Source organism: Mirounga leonina, unplaced genomic scaffold (genome assembly GCF_011800145.1).
Source record: "Mirounga leonina isolate KUSES-001 unplaced genomic scaffold, KU_Mleo_1.0 Mir_114, whole genome shotgun sequence".
Lineage (NCBI taxonomy): Eukaryota > Metazoa > Chordata > Mammalia > Carnivora > Phocidae > Mirounga > Mirounga leonina.
In genome coordinates, this window is record NW_023270265.1 from 52,996,815 (window position 1) to 53,016,188 (window position 19,374).

Sequence of the window (19,374 nt, forward strand, 5' to 3'; positions counted from 1 at the left end):
CGAGGGTAAGGACCGGCCCCGCTCTGCGTGGGTCCCACGGGTCTGCTCTGTGCGGCTGTGGAGGGGGCTCGCAGACGCAAGGGCGGGCAGGGACTGACGGCCACGCTGACACCTGCCGGCCACCATCCGCGGTTGATGGGAAGGCCCTGCAGGGAGCTGGGAGCCAGGAAGCTTAGCTGGGTCTGAGCGAGGCCGTTTATTTCTTGATGTTTCCCCCAAATCAGAGCTTTGGGGAAAAAGACCTTCGCCCTGAGCCGAGTTAGTTTTGCCATTTGTTTCTTTCTAGTTTGAAAATGTTTGACTACACGTTCCCAGACACACAGCTTATGAGGAAAGGCTCTGTTTCTCACCTCGAAGCTGATGCTGTGTTTATGTGGGCCGGTTCTGCTGGGTCTGTGGCATAGGAAGTAGGGGTGGGGCGCGGGAGCAGAGAGCAAGGGCTGGGTCGCAGGGTGCCCGTGGAGCTGGCCGTCGCCCACCCTGCGTGGGGCCGGTTTCCTCGTCTTGTGTGTGTTTCTGGAAGCCCCGGTGAGGCGCGGGTCTGGGCTTTCCCGTGACACTCACCATCTGCAGTTGGCGCCCATCCCAGTGGGCTTCTCCGACCCCAGGAAGACATCTTCTCCTTTGCCAACAGCTTTCTGTTTCCCAACAGTGGAGGTCCCAGTGGGAATTCCCGGCACAAACACAGATGGCAGGAGCCTGTTACGCGGGCTCTATTTTGACATTAATCAGAGTGCTGTTTCCTAATCCATATGTATGACTCAGTGTGTTACCAGGTCCCCCGTGGGGTCCTGCCTCTGCAGCCTTCCCCGGGGCTCTGCCATCTTCGTGTCTGTTGGGCCGGGTGCCCCCCTCTTGTGCCCCCACCCTCTTCTGCTCATCTGGGTACTTACGCAATGAAAGCTATTCATGACTTTGGTTATCCGCTTATTTCTGTATTTTATCACTGACCCTTAGTGCAGGCCAGCATGAAAATTCTGTCATAATCTCTCCCTTCAGAAGGAAGGGCGAGGCTGTGACTCTGGGTGCCCGCCCCGGTCGGACATCACCCCCATCCCAGGGCAATTGCTTGTGCACCAGGCTCTGGCCCCTGGGCTCTGAGCGGCTCGGGGGCGCCCCCACCAGCCCCACCATGTGCCACGAGCGCCTCCCCTGTCCTCTCTCTGGCCATACGACGCTAATCCGTGTTCCCATCAGTGTGCTGGGCTTTTCTCCTGTGACCTGTGAGCCTCTCGAGGAGCCGCGCGTGTGTGGTAGAGGTGTCCCCGGCTTGCTCACTGTGAAATCCTCAGCGGGCCCAGTGTGCACTCCAGTAGTACCTGGCCCCTAAGACACTCAAATAAACATTTGCCCCATGAACAGCCAAATAAGTGAACATATATGCTCACAGAGGCAGACGCCATGTCTTCTCCTTCCCACGGCCGCACGGTCTCCCTCCGTTCCCAGGAGCGAGAGGCAGAGTGTTTGGCGGTCTCCAGGAGCACCCACGTTCTCTGTGAGTCACCAGGATTCTCGGGACCCAGTGCACAGAGGTACTGTGGCTAAGATTTATCTCAGTGACGTAATCAGGACACACAGCTGGATCTGTAGTCCCAAAGACTTGGACAGAGTCTGGAGAGATCCATAAGCACATTTCCTGTGCTCTCCACCTCCCATGGGGCCACACGGAGCACACCCTTCCCCAGCAGCAAAAATGCAGCCATCCGTGTGCATGAAAATGTCAGGCCCTCAGAAGGAAATAGGTGTATGCCACACATCACATCTTTTGCAGAAGCTGTCGAGGTCAGTCCACCAGCACTTATCACTTATCACTCTGGGAGAGCTTCGCAGGCAAGGCCCAGACGCCAGTCAAGGGCTGACCTTGCAAGCAAAGTGGGCCCTCCTACCAACAGCCACCTCAGCCCTGCTCACAGAGGCACCCGGGGCTCTGCCCTAGCTCTGGGCCAGGGGCTTGGTGGGGCACTGAGGAGCCCCGTGGGGCCACAAGACCAAAGTCACACCCACGGGTGATCTCACACTCACCTGTCTGTGGCTTTTATGGCTCCGACTTGGAGGAGTTCTTGGGCTGTGGGGACCATCAAGAAGTTGGGCCCATGGTCAGAAAAGGGAGGGGTGGGGAACACCATGTCCCCCAGAGGAGGTGGGCCTGGGGGGCAGAAGGCACTTGGGAAGCCTGGAATCCTGAAAGCGGAACCATGCCTCTGTGCATGTGCGTGTGAGTGTGGGTGCGGAGTGTTGTGCTCACAGATGAGGGCAGAGAGTCCCCCCTTCTGGAGACAAAGGCAGTGAACTGAGTGTGTGAGCAGTAGGGCAGGACCGGCTCAGGAAAGGGCATCAAGCAGCCACAGGCAACCAGATGCCATTGTCTTGTTCCTTCCACTGGGGAGTGACTTTTTAGGGTTCTGCACGTTATTCTCAATCTGATTGTTTCTGTGTTGGCATGTGTGAGGTTCATGCCGCAGGCAGTTACCATCTTAGCTCAGAGAAGCAGTGCCGTGGGGTGGGAGGGCTGGTGGGCAGGTGGGCAGGGGCCCTGGCTCTGGTTGGCCTGGAAGTGTGACCTCGGCAGGGAGGCGGGGGTCCCTCTTATCTTGGAGCATCAGCTTTTCTGTCTGCAAAACGGAAGGGCTGGACAGGCCTCTTCATCTCTAACATCCTGGAACTAGATCATAGGAGGAGAACCTACTTAGATATGAATCCGATTGAAGAGACAAAGAACAATGTGTCACTCTAATTGTCCAGAGATTCCCGCTGTGATGTGTGCTGTGGGGGAGTGAGTGTGTGGGACTCCACCCAGTTTCATTTTTCTTCTGCATGGGGGGGGGGGTCTTCCTACTTAGAAGATAGGTTAGAAACCCCAAACCAAAAGAATCCTCTGCAGCACCTCTTAGACTAGGAACATGTGGAGTCCAGGGGTCCTACCCTGGACGCCCCCATCCCTGCAGCTGATACAGGGCACCCCATCCTTGTGCGGAGGACCCTGAGCAGCTCCTTCATGTCTCACTCCAAACAGTAAAGATATGAAAGGTAATAAGGAAGAATCGGTGCCTAGCAGAGGCCTGCCATTTCGGTAACGAGAGGACATGGAAATTGGGTATTCAAGGGAACAGCTGCCCCAGGCGTGGCGAGGGAGACCTGAGGCCACCTCTGCACTCATCTTTGCAGCTCTTCTAGGAGGAGCCCTTTGCAGCTCCTGCACCAGCTGCTGAAGACATGGCGCCGTGGCTGGTGCTGGAGCCTCTGTAACCCGACCACCCCGTGCAGAGCCCACACTCCGTCAGCGCCCTTGCCCGGGGCATCTCTCCACACCTTCCCCACTGCGAGCCTCAGAGGGCTCCCACTAGAATAAAGCTTTTGTCTTCACTCTTTTTCAGAGAGGACACAGCACATCGATGAAGCCCGTTTTAAGCCTGACTTCCCTTCCTGCTGAGTGCTCTGGCCCACAGCCCAGGAACGTCTTCCAGATACAGCCCAACTCCCGGGTTGGAAGAGGCTCTTCCATCGACTCCACACCCTTGAGGGTGCAAAGTGTGTGTGTGTGCGCGCGTGTGTGCGTGCATGTGCGTGAGTCTCTGTGTATGCAGTCATGCATGCTCAACCAGGAGACAAGATTTTAGCTCTTTTGAGGCACCTGGAGGTTGATGTGCTGGGTGGTGACACCTGCAGCCAGGTGAGAATGTAACAAACAACACAGCATGAAAGGAAAGCAAGCTGTGTTTCTCAGGGGCAGAAAGGAGGGGCGACTGTGTCTGCAAGTGTCAGGTTCATTTTCTATTTGCATCAGAAGGCGTGTTCAACTCTGGTGCACACGGCTGTCACCAGACCAGGCTTGATGCCCTAGGTTGAAATTGGAGAAAGCTTACAGGATCAGACAGATATGCTTCTCTTTAGCAGGTGTGGGATTTCTGCTGGGCACTGTTAACCCGCACTCGTCCAGGAAGGACCCATCCTTTCTGTGGTCATGAAAACCACAGTTACTCACTTGGACAAGATACAGGGTGAGTCCACTCCTCCAGCTGAGGCTGCTGCTGGGGTTTGCAGACCGAGTCTGAAATCTTGTTTCATCCTCCGTGCATAGTTTTGTGTCATTCCAATGACTCCATCCTCTCGGCACTTGTTGTGCTCAGAACCAAATGTCAAACAATAGTCTTGAGCTAATCAAAGCCGCCGCGGAGCTATGGATTAACTCCCAGACTGGAGCTGGGTAGAGTGTATGAGGCAGGCGTCCAGGAAGTCCGCATGGGGAGACACATGCTGCCGCCCCAGTGGTTACTGGCCAGGAGTAGCAGCCGAGCGGGCTGGCCATTCAGGAGCTAATGATGTGCACTCGAAACCCAAATTCACATCGCCTGTGTTCATTTGGATCATCGTGATTTTGCATGTTGTACATCTGTGTGGAGCACGTCATAGGCTGTCCACCACATGCCAGACAGTCTTATCATAGCTCTGTAATCTGGAAATGGGCAAACTCTGCAGGGCAGAGAAGCATGTAGATCTGGACCAGTGCTTACTAAGTTGTTGCTTAAATGTAAAAGTACATAGTGGAAATGGCTCAGTGAATGTTTTAAATAATATTCCACGTACCAAACTGTGTTTGTACCATTGCCATGTTCCCAAAAGCCCACATGGAGCTGCGATGCCCGCCCTTGTCTGCAGAGATCCCTGTTTCTATTCATGTATCTGAGGCACCTTCTTTTCATCTGATCACAAAATCTAGCATTTTGGGACTGGGCTTTTGCCAAAAAAAAAAAGGAAAGAAAAAAAGCAAAAAGCGATTAGGTGCATTTGTCACTGATTCCTGCTAGTCCAGTGAGCATCTGAAGAATTCAGGTGTTTTAAAATTACATGCTTTTTCTAAATCCTAGAGTATACCTTTCATGCTAAACCAGTGGGCTGCATTGAATTTCCTGAAAGTACCTGGGCTCTGTTACTGCAACTCCTCAAACAGGGTATGCTGTGTGTCAATGCCACTCTCTCTCATGAAACAAGAGGACGGACCAGAAGTTGCCAGAAAGGTTTATTGTGTAACCAAGATGTGGACATGTGTTATCAACACAATCACACTGTGTCCACAATACCCACAACAACACAGATGTTTTTGTTTGTCTACATTAGAAATCCATGTAAATTACAGCTCCCTGGTTGACACGGATGTGTGAGTGTGTGCACCTCGTTTCCATGTGTCCACGGTCTGTCCAGCTGCTGAAGGACTGTGGCTCTTCCTTAAAGTGTTCAGCTCTTGCAGAACCCATAGCCTTCAGGACACCCTGCGTGCCTTACACGGCTTGTCAATACCGCATTGGATGTCAGGAAGGAAGGTGTGCCGGGAGTGGGTTTGGAGGCATGGAGACATCAATCCACATGGACCATCACCCCATCACTGAAACCTTAAGATGGATTGTGTGTTTTAACACAGTAACGGATTTACATTTAGGCTCAGGAAAACCAAGTTGTAAATATATGTATCAAATCATATATTTGTTTACTGTATTTTAAAGAGCTTTATTGTAAATTTATGCAACAATGAATTAGGACTCATTTTACCACGGCAATAGCCAGCCAGTATCTGTGTTCTCTGAAGCAGCTCCTTACTAACCACATTCTAAACATGTGATATTCTGTTCAGTGCTAAACAGTATTCACAGGCCTAAAATAGGTTTGTATGGTGGTCAACTACAAAATTTTGCACATATTTTTGTATTGTGATTCCTATGATACATACCAGAGGATTTTTACTCATTTGTAAATTATTGTACAGTTTTAATAAAAAATGTTTTAAATCTTAGAGGATCAAAGTTCCCTCTTCCCAAGGCATTAAAGTCTGGACATAGTGGCTATGCTAGCCACTTCTGATGCCGTGTTCCACACCAGAAAGGGAACTGGGTCTCCTGCGCACTGGGGAGGGGAGCCAGACGTGTTACCCGCAGCCTCATCCTGCCTCACAGGAAATCACCTGGAAGACAGGCTCTGAAATCACAGGTGCCTGGCAGCAGCTGGCTGAGGTCAGCCACCAGGCAGGCTCCTCCCATAGCTGTTTATCAAGTGAGAACCAGAAGAGAAAATTTAAGGTTAGGAAGTAAAAGAATTTCTGTCCATGAATAAGAACACTGGGCACCAGATTTCACTTGCACTGGACTTCACACAGGTAAGTAGAGGCTGTTTTCAACCACCTTGGGGGAGTGGAAGCCAGAGGTGGACCAGAGGTGGGAAAGTTGCTGATTTAGCTCTGCAGAAAAGCTCCTGCTGCACCAGCACACGTGTCCTCAAGGTGACCCTCATTGTCCGAACTTATATCTTGAAATGCCTGCTGCGTTAACAGGACAGAGGCTGGGATGTCTTTTCCTTAAAAGTCAGTCTCTACAGGGCTTGACAGACGGACAGCGTCGTCCTGTGACCCTGGGCGGGCTGAGTCCCTCTGCCCTGTCTCACCCCAAAGCCTTGAACTTGGCTTTAAGGGCAGTCAGGAGCAGCTCTCCTGGGTGTATCCTCCTGACCCTCTCCACTTGCCAAACGTTTCAGAGTCAGAGCTTCCTGGCCGGGCGTAGGACCTCCCACGGGGCCCAGAAATGTGGCTGGAGTTGCGACAGACAGTGATTTCTTCAGTCGTGCCCTGGCCCGCCCTGCCGGTTGAGCCGGAGGTGGGAACCCACGCACTTCGCTCGGACGGAACGCGCGCCCTCGGGCCAGCCCGGCGCGTTCAGCACTCCCTGCGCGGACAGCGCCAGCCCCTTGCCGGCTGGCTCGTGGTCCGGCAGGGGGGCGGGCAGGGGGGCGGGCAGGGGGGCGGGGAGAGCCAGGCCCGGGCCGCCAGGTCCACGCGCAGCGAGCACACCCGCCACAGGAGGCTGGGGGACCGGCGAGCCCTCGCCCGCTGTCGCCATGGCCGCACGCCAGCCACAGGAGCCCGCCGAACCTCTGCCCGCGGGCCTCGGGACGCTGGGCGCAGGCGGCCCCCGGGCTCGGCCCAAGCTCGGCGCCGTTTTCCGCTGCGTGGAGGACGCCTTTGAGAATAAGACGCTACAGCTGGACGCGTCGAGCGGCGGCCGTCGGAGCCTTCGGGCTAGAGAGCCTTACAGCGGGCCACGTGGCGACCCAGAAGGGACCCGGCGAACCAGGCCGACATGGCCCGGAGGCTGCGGCAAGTCTGGGAGACCGCCCGGCTGAACCAGGGCCGCGGCCCCCAGCAGGTAGTAGCCGCAGGGCAGAGGCCGCCGGGGCGTGGGCCAGGGGCTGGTCCTCTTCCCAAATCCCCAGGCTCTGCGAGGGGGCCTGAGGGATCGGGAGGGGCCTCCCTCTCCCTGACCGAACGCCTCTGTGCCTGGGGCTAAGCTGTCCTGCGCGGCGCCTCAGCCCCAGCCCGCGCTTTCGGCCTCTTCTGCCTTGGTTTTGGTCCTCTGGTCCGTCAGGGGCGCTGGGTAGCTGTCTCTTCCTCTCGCTATCCCTTTCTATCTCTGTCTGTGTCTCCTCAACTCTTCCCCTTGTCCCCGAGCTCCGCGCGGCCTCCGGAGAGCAGCCTTGTGGACGTGTGTCCACCGCCGGGTCCCAGAGCCCGTACACCGCCCTGCGTTCCGATCCAGGCCCGGGCCATAGATGCTAAGGAGCGAGGCTTTGGCCAGAGGCACCTCCCGGAGGGAGTCCGGCTTCCGCAGCGCCTGGGCCTGGACTTGCGATTAGGTTCAGTCCCCGCGGCCTTGGGTGTTCGGGTCACCAGGGAGCTGGCGGTGGTCCGCGGGGCAGGGGCGAGGGCGGGCCTCGCAGGACTTTGCGGGACCTCTCCACCCTCCTTCCGGGGGTGCAAACTCCGCACACACAGCGGCCAGGACCTGTCGCAGCCCTCTCCCACTCCCCACGCAGCATGCGTCCGCGGGTCCGCGTGGGCCCTGGGGCACAGGGACCCGGGCCGTGGCCACCGCAGGGGCCGTGGGCCGCGCAGCTGGTAGGTCCTCAGCACGGCTGGGGCGGGGCTTGAACGCAAAGGAGCAGCGGCGGGCCGGGGGCGGGGCGGGCCCGGGGGCGGGGCTCGGAACCGGAGCCGTGCGCCCTGGCGTGCTCGCACTCGGACGCTCTGCGCCCCCACGTACGCTCCCGGGCTCTGCGCGCCTCCGCCCGGGACCCCAGCCCAGCTCCGCTTGAGCTAGGCGGCGCGGGCCGAGTGAGGCAACCGCGCCGGCCGGAGGAGCAGGATGTCCTTCCAGGGCAAGAAGAGCATCCCCCGGATCACGGTGAGCCCCGCACCCAGCCCCCCTTCACCCCACGCCCCCTGCCCACCGCCCCGGGTGGACTGTCCCGGCTCCGCTCCTAGCGCTCTGCCCTCCGGGTCTAGCCCCGGTGCGTGCTTCTGTCCCGCCGCTGGCGCTTCCCGCCGGGTTCCTTCCCGCGCCGCCGGCGGCCGGGTTTTCCGCGAGCGCCTCCCCGGACGCGTTTCCCGAGCCGGACGCACAGGTCCCAGGCCATGCCGCCTTCCCGGGACCTCCTCTGCGCCCGGGGAGGGCGCGGGGCCGGGAAGAGGCCTGCTCCGCAAAGCGCAGAGGTGCCTCCCTCCCCGCGGTGGACGGGCGCCGAGGCGGGCGAACCTGGTCTCGGGGCTCTGCCCGGGGCTTGGCGGGCAGACGCGGCCTTTTGTTGGCACCGCCGGCCAGGCCTGGGGCGCGGATGCTGTTCCCCGCACGGCGCCGCTGGCTAGCTCCGGACCGCGCGTCCGCCGTGCTGGGAGCTCTTTGTCCGAGACAAAGCGACTCAGCCCGGAGCCCCTGGAGGCCCGGACCCCCCTACTGAACCCGGGCTCGGAGACCGCAGGGGAGGCGAGCGCTCACTGGTCGCGGCTGAGCGGGCACTCTGGCAGCCCCAGACCTCGGAAGGAGAGACACCCTCCCCCCAACAACCACATGCACGGGTGCGGATGGTCAGACGGTCCATCCCGAGCTGCCGGGAAACAAAGCCGCCCCTTCCAGAAGCCAGGCGGAGGGAGGGAGGGAGGCGCCCCGGCGCCACCTGGACGGGGGCAGGGGGCGCCGGCGGGGCTAAGACCCGACTCTGGAGCTGACCTCAGCCGGAGGGTGGCGGGGTTGCCGGGTTCACTTCCTGAGAGATGCTCAGGGAAGAAAGACCCCCTCCATTCCCGTTCAGGAGGGGTTCCTGCCTCCAGATTGGCTCAGGGTCCAGATGATGCGGGAAGCCTGCCAAGCGGCAAGCACAGGTTTGGGTGCGGGTGGGACAGACACAAGGCATCTGGTTTAGGGGAACTTGCAGCCTGGTCGGATGAGCACAGCCCTGCATCTCAGCTGCACTTCCTTCTTGGTTCCAAACCCAGGACAGTTTCCAAAGTCTGAGCTCAGGTGCCTGACAGCGGAGGAGTGTAGAAGTGTAGTGACCACAGGTCTTTTCCTAACTGAGGGATAGTGGGGGACACGCAGATCTTCCTAACTGGGGGACAGTGGGGAACACGCAGACCACAAGTCTCTTCTGCCCAAAGCCCTCCCCTTCCTGGGTGTCCTTGAGTTTATCTGAGAATGAGTCGGTCCACTGGCGGCTGCCTTTGGCCTGTGGCAGTTTGTCAGCTGTTGTGTAGACAGACGGTGGGTGGTGGTTTTACTAGTGACTAGAATCCTGAGAACACGGTCCACATGGATATCAAGAAGAGCGGAGGATAATGCAGTAAGGCTCCCACGTAGTGGGCTGTGTGTTGCTTCAGCCGTCTCGTAGGTTCTTGCTAATCACACTGCACAGCTTGGCTCCCGTGGCATCAGGCTGATGGTGTGTGAAGAGCCCTGGCCTGGCCTCTGGGTGGACACTTGGAAGCCCCAGGCAAGGGGCCAGACCTCCTTGTGAGGTCCACATGCCTGGACAGGTCAGAGGGAGTGCTGAGGCTCAAACTGAGTGATAGAAAAAGGGCCGCAGAGCTGGGTTCCCATCCACAGCGTTCTGCACTCTGCGTCTCTGCTCATTTTCCATGTCTCTGCCCGTAATTCTCACCTGAGGTCAGACCATCACCCCTGACAACCGTGTAATGTTCCATGCATGACTCCACTTTCTACCCCTCTACGCTCCTTCTCCACCATTTGGTGAGGTTCCTAGAAGTGGTTTATGGCTGCCGAGCCCTAGATCAACCCCCACCTGGTGCCACAGCTCCGTGCTGTGGTGGTGACCCACCAACAGCTGACCTCGCTTGCTGGCACTTTGGTCACCCATCTGGGATACCTCCAGGCAGCACCACGACCTGTGATCACCCCAATGTCTTCCTGGCCCTTCACCCCCATGGCCTCTCCATCCGCAGCTCCTGCCTGCCCGACTCCCAGCCTCTTGGACCCCATCTCTGCTTGGCCCCAGGGTTCTGGCCTGAGGCCCCCCATCTCACCTGCGCAGGCTCAGACGGCAGTAGGCTATGGCCCCGGTTCCATTCTCAAACAGCACATTCTACTTTTTACACAGAGCCAATGTGATCCACCAGACCGTGCTCAAACCCCCCCTTCAGGCCCCCCCAGTGGGGCCCACTGACACCCCAAGCCCAGCATGTCCCACCTGCATCAGGCTCTTGGTCCCCTCACCCCTCCCCTCAGAAGGTTCTGGCCCATTTCCTCTTGTGTCCGGTATCAACTCAAGCTTGTTCCTGCCTCAGGGCCTTTGCAGGGGCTGTCCCCTGGCCTGCAACACCGTCCTTGGCCACTTCATGTCCAGCTGGACACTCCAATAGGCCCTTCTCTGTCCCTGAAGCAGCCCAGCCTCCTCTCCCATCACGCTGTGACATCAGCCTCTTTGTGTTCTTGGTCTGTCACAGTCTGCGATGGCCTTGTGTAATCTCTCATCCTTGTCTGTCTCCCTGTGCTGGGAGGCATTCCCCCCCCCCGGGGTAGGGATCCTGCCTGCTGGGGCACTGCTCTAACCCCCACATTTGGCACCACGATAGGCCACACCATTCTGGTATGAACCGGAGCCCAGCTGCCATCCAGGAGCTGCCTCTGTGTGGGCTGACGAGGGGGGCCGACCCTCCAGGCCAGGGTGGGATCCTGTGACTTTGTCCCCCTCTGACCTCAGCCTGAGCTCTATGAATTAGGCGATAACTATTTAAATGTAATGCATTTCATTGCTACGCCTTCACCCACATTGGCCCCCATGGGGCGCTGTGCCTTTGGCGAGGCCACACTGCGGGCCCTGCCTGCCCTGTGGGTGTGGGACCTGCTCGGGGCCTGTGGGAGCCACCGCCGAGCCGCCCTGCCGCCGGTCACCTCCGCTCCATCCTTGGGGGGTGGAGGACAGCGCAGGCTTCTGTGTCCACCTCTGTGCGTACGCATCGTGCCCGAGGGGTTCGAGCATAATCCCAGGGTAAGAAGTTATAGGGACGATGCTGAGGAACTAGGTTTGGAGAAAACTTACCCATCTTCTGTTTGTTTCCGATAGAGCGACCGCCTTTTGATCAAAGGTGGGAAGATCGTCAATGATGACCAGTCCTTCTATGCTGATCTGTATGTGGAAGATGGTTTGATAAAGTGAGTTTCTGCCTCAGATATCTTCACAGAGCACATGTGTACACATTGATCACAGATTATCCACAAGTTTACTTTTGGGTGAATTCCACCTAAATTTCTTTTTTTTTTTTTTTTCCTTTTCCAAAACCCAGCTCAAGCCCAGGCCTTGAGTCACGAGAGATCTCGCCAGTTAGTGGCAAGGTCTCGGGAAGCAGGACATTCATTTGTGTTATCATAGCTTTAGGACGATTTGGGGCTCACAGCAGGTGCTCAATAAATACTTACCGCACCTGTTAGCTTCTCTGCTCGTTGTCTGCACGCGCTCCAGCCACCAGTCAGTAGAACAGCACGTGGAAGGCCAACGGACGTCACAAGGGCAGTCACACAGGCCCAGGTCCGATCCTCTGTGTGACCGTCTCGAACCCCTGGTGGGATGTCGTGCTCTCTCATGGTCTCCAGGGGCCTGGTCAGCGAAGTCTTGACTGTGCTGCCCTTTTCCTCCAGGGGCCCAAGCAGATGCTTCCCTGCCTCACCGTTTGTGTTCTGATCCAGGCTCTTGATAACCAGTGAAATCTGTGTTGCTTTCAGACAAATTGGAGAAAACCTCATTGTCCCTGGAGGCATCAAAACCATCGATGCGCATGGCCTGCTGGTCCTGCCAGGCGGCGTTGACGTCCACACGAGGCTGCAGATGCCTGTCCTGGGCATGACCCCTGCAGACGACTTCTGCCAGGGGACCAAGGCCGCCCTAGCGGGAGGGACCACCATGATCCGTGAGTGTCTCCTGGTGTGCGGGGCACCCATCCCACGCCTTGTTCTACTAGCCAAGCTTGTGTGTTGTGGGAAGAGCCTTAAAATGGGACATTTTTAGGGGTCTGTTTCCCTTTATTACCTTTCAATCTAGGAAATCCTTGCATACTCTTTTGTTTTCCCCGTTCGCATTGTGAGTCATCTTGCCTTGGCCAGCTCTGGAATGCTCCTGGGGTTTCCACGGGAGCAAATGGATGTGTGCCCAGGAATTTATTATTTCCTGGGAAGCTGGCAGCTGGCCAGGGACTAGGTTTTCAAAACCAAAATGCCTTGTGCACGCGGAGGGGGTCGTGTTGTCTAAAACAGATACATTTGCTCCTGAGCCCCGCACCTCTGAAGCTTGGTTTGCACGAAGTCCCTGCCTGTGTCAAGAAGGAGGCTGTGTTTTTAGGAAAAGAATGGCAGAGATGCTCGCCCTCTGTTTAGTGCTGGCCCTGTGCTGGGCGGCAGCTCATATGCCGTGGGAGCTCGGCAGGCAAGCCCCACCTAGCAGCTTGCAAGGTGCATGGGCTTGCCTGTGGTGGACTTGACGGTGGTAAGCGCAGAGCCAGGACGGGACCCAGCCCCTGCTCTGGTGGCCTTGAATGCCGTCAGCTCCGCGGTGTGAGTGCAGGCGTCTCTGCTGTGGTTAACCCCTGGCCTCTCACGCCTAGTTGAACGCTGGCTGCACCGTGTTCGGGCTCTTTGGCTGCAGGTAACTCAGCTAACTTTTAGAAGTCACACTCTGCTAACCTGAGCAGAAGGAGGAGGAAGACCCTCCCTAGAAGGCTGTGAGGGTGGGCTGCGCTCACGAGGTGCTCTGCTGTGCATGGTGCACGGTGCCTTCTGTCACTGCTGCCTCCAGACCCTGGGCTACTTCGCAAGTGGTATTTAGCCATTACTCAACCACCAGGCAAAAAAAAAAGCCAACAATGATCCATTTTTTAGTTTGACTAAGGAGACTGGCCATTTTTGGCTACAGCTCATGTTCGTCACTGGTGGCCAAGGCTGGCCAGGACACCTTCGTGGTTGTCACCTGCTCGTGCCCATGCCGAGGCATCAGACAAGCCGTGGGGTGTCCCCGTGAGGATGGACAGATGCTACAGGTGCAAGGCTGGCCTCTGCCGAGCCGTGTGTCTTCCTCAGCCTGCCAGGCCCAGGCTGGAGCTGCCGAGGGACCGCGGGGTGGGGTGGCATACACTCCCACGGGGCCCTGGGCATGAGATCTGAGCGGTGGGAAGCAGGGGGGCCTCCATGAGGGGTGCACTGGAGGAAGGCACAGCGTGGGCCAGTAACCCTTGGGTGGGTGTGCCTTCTTGTTGGCCACCCCTCCTCTGAGCTCTTTCCCTGTGCCCAGGAGAGGCCGTGAGCAGTGTTTGGACCTTGGACCTGAGGCTGGGTGGGGGGAGTGACAGCGCAGCAGCCATGCACCCCTGGTCTCCCCAGGGGTGGGGGGGCGCTGTTGGAGGTACGTGTAGTCCGTGAGGCACAAGCGAGGGAGACCAGCCCTGGAAACCAGCCCCATGCCACCGCTCCGGGCAGGCTGCCCAGCTTCAGCACCATGGACGGCGCCCGCACCTGCCCCGCCCCACCCTGCCCTCCTCGGGCCCTCCAGGTGCGCCTCCCTCCGGTAGACACCTGTGTGGGAGGTTAAGACACCCTAACTGCCACCGGTGCTCCTTGGGGTGAATGTGTCCATCAGGGACTAGGGGGGCTCGAATCCGGCCCCTCTTCCTCTGCTCAGAGAAAGGCTGGGGGATGTGGGGCCGATGGGCATGTTCATGGTGGCAGCAGCCCCGCGTAAGGGGCCTGCGGCCTCTCCACTGCTCCCCAGGTGCACTTTCTGATCTCTCGGGAACGTGAAACCCGTCTCCCCTGGAGGCCAGGGTGGTTCCCAGTAACCGGAGTGGGGGCTCAGCTGACCGCAGTGCCCCCCACAGTGGACCATGTGTTCCCCGACATGGGCGTGAGCCTCCTGGTGGCCTATGAGCAGTGGCGGGAGCGCGCGGACAGCGGGGCCTGCTGTGACTACTCCCTGCACGTGGACATCCCCCGTTGGCACGAGAGCATCCGGGAGGAGCTGGAGGCCCTGGTCAAGGACAAAGGTAAGGGCATCTCCCGAGGCTGGCCTGGGGGCCTGGGCTTCCCTAGCCTTGGCTGGGAAGGGGCGCTTCCCTGGGGCCCCTGGCCAGGCTGGACTCTGCATCCGTCTGCCCCGGGGTGGGGGAGGTGTTTGGGAGTTGGGGAGAAGTTGGACATACTGAAGGTCTGTTCTACTTCCAGAGGATCCAGACGAGGAGGTCATCCACCTCTGCATCTGAGGGATGTGTCCTCTAGTTGCCCTTAGCTGTCCCAGTCCCCTTGTCTCCTGCCCCGGGTGAAGGACGAGGGCTGCACATCTTCCTAGACCTTGAAGGTCTTTTTAGGAGCAGAATGCTTTCAAACCCACAGTTCTCTATGCTGCCTGTGTTGCAACAACCAGTCGGGAAACAAGGCTTAAGCTCTTTTAATCAAAAGTCCTAAAGCTGAAACCGCATTAGAGTCTCAAGGCGGAGCTGATGTGTTAGTTCGGACCAGGCGCCCGTGGGAGGAGATCCGGGAGCAGTGGAGGCTCCTGGGCATCCGACCGACAATAGCCGAGCGTCTGACCCCTCTTGCCTCTCCTCCAGGTGTGAACTCCTTCCTGGTCTTCACAGCGTACAAGGACAGGTGCCAATGCACAGACGGCCAGGTGAGGGCAGGTGTTGAGAGGAGGGCACAGCAGGTGTTTCAGGCTGCCAGCAGGATGGACGCAGCCCCACACACCTCGTGTGCCCTCTTCCCAGATGTATGAGATCTTCAGCATCATCCGGGACCTGGGTGCCCTGGCGCAAGTGCACGCAGAGAACGGGGACATCGTGGAGGAGGTCAGGGTCTGGGTCCGGGTCCAGGTCAGGGTCTGGGTGCAGGTCCGGGTCTGGGCCCGGGTCAGGGTCCGGGTCCGGGTCCAGGTCAGGGTCTGGGTGCAGGTCCGGGTCCGGGCCCGGGTCCAGGTCAGGTTCCGGGCGGGCTGCCTGCAGGGTGGGCGGGGGTCGGTGAGGGGCAGGGGTGGCTCCTAGACACGCAGAAGTGAGCTCTTCATCCCACAGAGCCCGGGGTGGGGAATAGTGAATATATTCTGGTGAGTAGGTTGCCCAGAATCAGAAGGCAAGCCAGCAGGAGCCTGGGGGGCTTTTGGCCGTAGCAGATTTTTCATGATCATCACGCTTATCAGAAGTTCCCCAGAACCAAAATGTTGCTTTTGGGGGGCTGATATGGGGTTTCCCAGTGCCTTCTGCCCCTGTGGATGGAGGCCTCCCAAGCTGGACCTGTGTTCCTTCCGACCACTGAGCACATGTGCTGGTCCCGTGCCTGCCTCTTGGGCCCTGGGCTGTGGGGTAGGCACCCCCAGGTGCAGGTGCTGCGGGGTACCTGGGAGGTTTGGGGGCTCCTCACAGGGCCACACATAGCAGCACACCTCCCTGGCATTCCAGACCCACAGAGAAGCTTCCTGGCGGGTCAGGCTCAGCCCCATCCCAAGCTCGAAGGTGGTGACACCTGGGGAGGGCCACGTGGGGTTCCCAGGTAACTTGTCCACCTGCCCCGCCATGAGGGCATCGAGTGCTTCACGTGCCTCTCTGGTCCAAGGCCAGGCCCGGCGGCATGGTTAGGAGAATGTGGTGGGTCCAGCTCAGTACACAGGTGGGTGGGCAGAGCGTGCCTGGGAGACACCCCACCAATGCTGGGGAGTCTGGTTATTGGGTCCATGGCATTCTGCTTCTCCCGCATTCTTCACAGTGTAGCTTGGCATCCACATCTTCATTTATGCAAGAGGCCACTGAGGTACAGATCTTCAAGGGCAAGCTGGGGGAAGATGCAGTCTGTCCACCCCAACTGCAGAGCCCCCAGCACACCCCTGGGCGTGTCCTCACTGGTGGAACCCAGTATGGCAGGCAGGGTGCCCTCACCAAGCCCTGTACCTCATCTGTAATTTAGGGATCTGGGGTCACCCACCCTCTTCCTCCATTCTGAGTTCTCTGCAGTTGGTGATTCTGGGGGACCTGGTGGCCCAGAGCTCAGTTTAGGGGTGCAGGGCTCACGTGAGAGTCAGGGGGCAGGGCTAATCTCCGGGTCAGGGCTAACATGAGAGATTGGGGATCAGGGCTCACATGAGATGTGGAGGGCAGGGCTCATCTCAGGAGCAGAGCTCACGTGAGAGATGGGGGGTAGGGCTCATCTTGGGGGCGAGGCTCATGTGAGATGTCGGGGGCAGGGCTTATCTCAGGGGCAGGGCCTCTTGGGCATCACACCCAGACTGGGGCTCTGCAGGGCTCTGGCTGCACCTGGGCTGGAGTGTGTTGTCCTGTTGGTTTATTTAGGAGCAGAAGCGGTTGCTGGAGCTCGGCATTACCGGCCCTGAGGGCCACGTGCTCAGCCGCCCCGAGGAGGTAGGAGTTTGCCTGCTGAGAGCCACCCCAACCCTGACTGCACCCCAGACTGCCTCTGCACAGGGGCAGACCCTGACCCCATGGCGGGGCAGGGCTGTGATGTGCTTGTCCCCCTCTGGGAGGGGTGAATCAATGGGCCCTCCCCCCACTGGGCTCATGTCCCCCCATGACCACTGGTGGCCCAAGGCCTCTACTGAAGACCAAGAAGGCGGTGAGGACGGGCTCTGGGTACTGCTTGGGTCAACCCAGATCCTGGGCACTGAGCCACAGGCGGGGTCCTCAGTCATGCACGGTGCCCCCTCTGGGCCCAGGATCCAGGGGTGATGGTCAGGAGGAGGCCCAGGGCCCTGGCCCGCCTGAGCGACCCCCGTCCCCAGGTGGAGGCCGAGGCTGTGTACCGCGCTGTCACCGTAGCCAAGCAGGCCAACTGCCCCCTGTACGTCACCAAAGTGATGAGCAAGGGTGCGGCCGACGTGGTCGCCCAAGCCAAGCGCAGGGGTGAGTGCCAGGCCCTGGCCCCGCACGCTTGTGGGGGGAGCTCCTGGGGGTCAGGGGTCACGTCTCAGGACCGGGCGCTCGGCTGGCTACCCTGGGGCTCGGAGCAGACAGGCCCGAGAAGCAGGGGCTGCCCTGCCTGGCCTGGTGGGGGGTCCCGGGTCTGTGGCCCATGGGGGAGGCAGGCCCTCTACAGGCGGGGCCCAGTCTCCTGTCTCGTCCGGGTCGCAGCTGCTCACCTGTGGGCCCTGTTTGCCCGGAAGTGACAGAACTGGGCACATGTGCACGTGTGTCCTGCACGCACACGTGTGCTGTGTCTGTGTGAGTGTGGCGTGTGCGTGGGGGACGCAGAGCCCGATTCCATGTGTGATGGAACTTGGCCCCCCTGGGAGCCCCACATCACTGTTCGCTGGGTCAGGGTCTGCCCATAGAGCACCCCGCAGCTGGAGGAGGCAGGGGATACAGAGAAGAACTGGGGTCCACGGGGACAGGCCTCGGACAGGCAGGGGCGGGCAGAGCGGACCGTGTCTCCCCGCAGCCGTCGCCCGGCTGCTTCCCCGGCAGGCGGTGTGGGGGAGCGGGTCCGGAGGGGCCCCCCGCGTGGGAAGCTGTCCAGCGTTGGGAAATTGAGGGACAGTTGAGGGTTATCACCAGCACAGCGCCAGGCTCCCCACCCTGCCTGGGTCCTGGGGGGCATGCAGGCCGGCTGGGGCCCCTCTCACGGGTCTCACTGCAGGGGTGGTCGTGTTCGGGGAACCCATCACTGCCAGTCTGGGGACCGATGGCTCACACTATTGGAGCAAGAACTGGGCAAAGGCCGCGGCCTTCGTCACATCGCCCCCCATCAACCCGGACCCCAGCACTGCAGACCACCTCACCTCCCTGTTGTCCAGGTAGGGACCCGCTCCAGGGTGGCCCCGCTGTAGCCCGTGAGCTCCACACCCCCCCGCCCCCTGTCACCTCAATCTGCCAGCAGCTCCGACTTCTGCACAAACACTGGCCCAGGACGTCCCGGGCCGAGGCCCCACACTCATCTGCCCCGGCCCTCCTGTGCCCTACCCAGGGGTGGCAGCTCTGCCCAGCTCTCCCGGACACCCTCCAGCACCTGTGGGCTGTGCTGGCCGGGGAGGGGGACAGAGCCGACGGCGGCCTTTGCTGGCAAATCAGGCCACCGTGGACTCCCCCGACCCCGACTTTTCTCAGTGGGGACCTCCAGGTGACCGGCAGCGCCCACTGCACCTTCACCACTGCCCAGAAGGCCGTCGGCAAAGACAACTTCACACTCATCCCCGAGGGCACAAACGGCATCGAGGAGCGCATGTCTGTGGTCTGGGAGAAATGTGTGGTGAGTAGAGTGGGGGCCGCAGGCCATGCTCCACGCAGGTTGTCCGAAAGGGAGGCCACTGACCACTAAGCACTCCCTGTGCAGGGAGTGTGGGCTCCCTGGGGTGTTGCCGCCCCCAGGCCTGCCATCCAGGACTCCCGGACAAGCGGTTCTGGTCCCCCTGGAGGAGACCCCCGGCACTGTGAGGCAGCCAGGCCCTCCCCCAGATTCATGTCACCTGCAGAAAGCATCTGGGAGAGTGGGGTTCCTGTCTCCTGTGGAATTACACTCTGCGCTGCTAGTCTCCCCAGAATGGCTGAGATTTCCTCAGACTGCCTGTACCCCCAAACTCCAGCCCTGACCCCAGGCCTCTCTCACCGCCCTGCTTCCCTAGGCCACCTGGCCACCTGGTGGGGAGGGGCTGTCCTGTCCTTCAGGGGACACAGACATCGTCAGAACCTCACATTGACTGACATGCAGCGAGCACCGTGTTCGTGCGCAGCCTGAGAGGGACCTGGGAGTTCGCAGGTGGCGGCACCCTGGGCGCACGATCCTGACGCTGCTCGCTGCCTGGGGGACGGGTGCCCCCGTCCACACACAAGCCTGGAGCCTAGGACCCCCACCCCCCACCCCAACTTGGCTGTCTTGCTTCCCAGGCCTCAGGGAAGATGGATGAGAACGAGTATGTGGCTGTGACCAGTACAAACGCAGCCAAAATCTTCAACGTGTATCCAAGGAAGGGGCGAGTGGCTGTGGGCTCCGATGCTGACCTGGTTATTTGGAACCCCAGGGCCACAAAAATCATTTCTGCCAAGAGCCACAACCTGGTAAGAGAAGC

At 59.5% G+C, this 19,374-nt stretch overlaps 2 protein-coding genes across 3 annotated transcripts in view; both read left to right on the plus strand.

Moving 5' to 3' along the window:
• Window positions 1-5,029, plus strand: part of JAKMIP3 (Janus kinase and microtubule interacting protein 3) — an 80,941-nt gene extending 75,912 nt beyond the window's left edge. The window contains exon 25 of the mRNA XM_034986387.1: window positions 3,375-5,029. The gene's annotated coding sequence lies outside the window, so the exon portion shown is untranslated. The remainder of the gene's footprint in view (window positions 1-3,374) is intronic.
• Window positions 5,030-6,818: 1,789 nt separating this feature from the next.
• Window positions 6,819-19,374, plus strand: part of DPYSL4 (dihydropyrimidinase like 4) — a 16,670-nt gene continuing 4,114 nt past the window's right edge. The window contains exons 1-11 of one of the 2 annotated variants that reach the window (XM_034986407.1): window positions 6,819-8,222; window positions 11,395-11,483; window positions 12,051-12,235; window positions 14,192-14,356; window positions 14,921-14,982; window positions 15,077-15,157; window positions 16,649-16,717; window positions 17,095-17,215; window positions 17,949-18,105; window positions 18,416-18,557; window positions 19,193-19,363. In XM_034986407.1, coding sequence (XP_034842298.1) covers window positions 8,184-8,222; window positions 11,395-11,483; window positions 12,051-12,235; window positions 14,192-14,356; window positions 14,921-14,982; window positions 15,077-15,157; window positions 16,649-16,717; window positions 17,095-17,215; window positions 17,949-18,105; window positions 18,416-18,557; window positions 19,193-19,363 — 1,281 coding nt within the window. In that variant the 5' untranslated portion in view covers window positions 6,819-8,183. The remainder of the gene's footprint in view (window positions 8,223-11,394; window positions 11,484-12,050; window positions 12,236-14,191; window positions 14,357-14,920; window positions 14,983-15,076; window positions 15,158-16,648; window positions 16,718-17,094; window positions 17,216-17,948; window positions 18,106-18,415; window positions 18,558-19,192; window positions 19,364-19,374) is intronic. The other variant, XM_034986396.1, reaches the window with a different exon arrangement.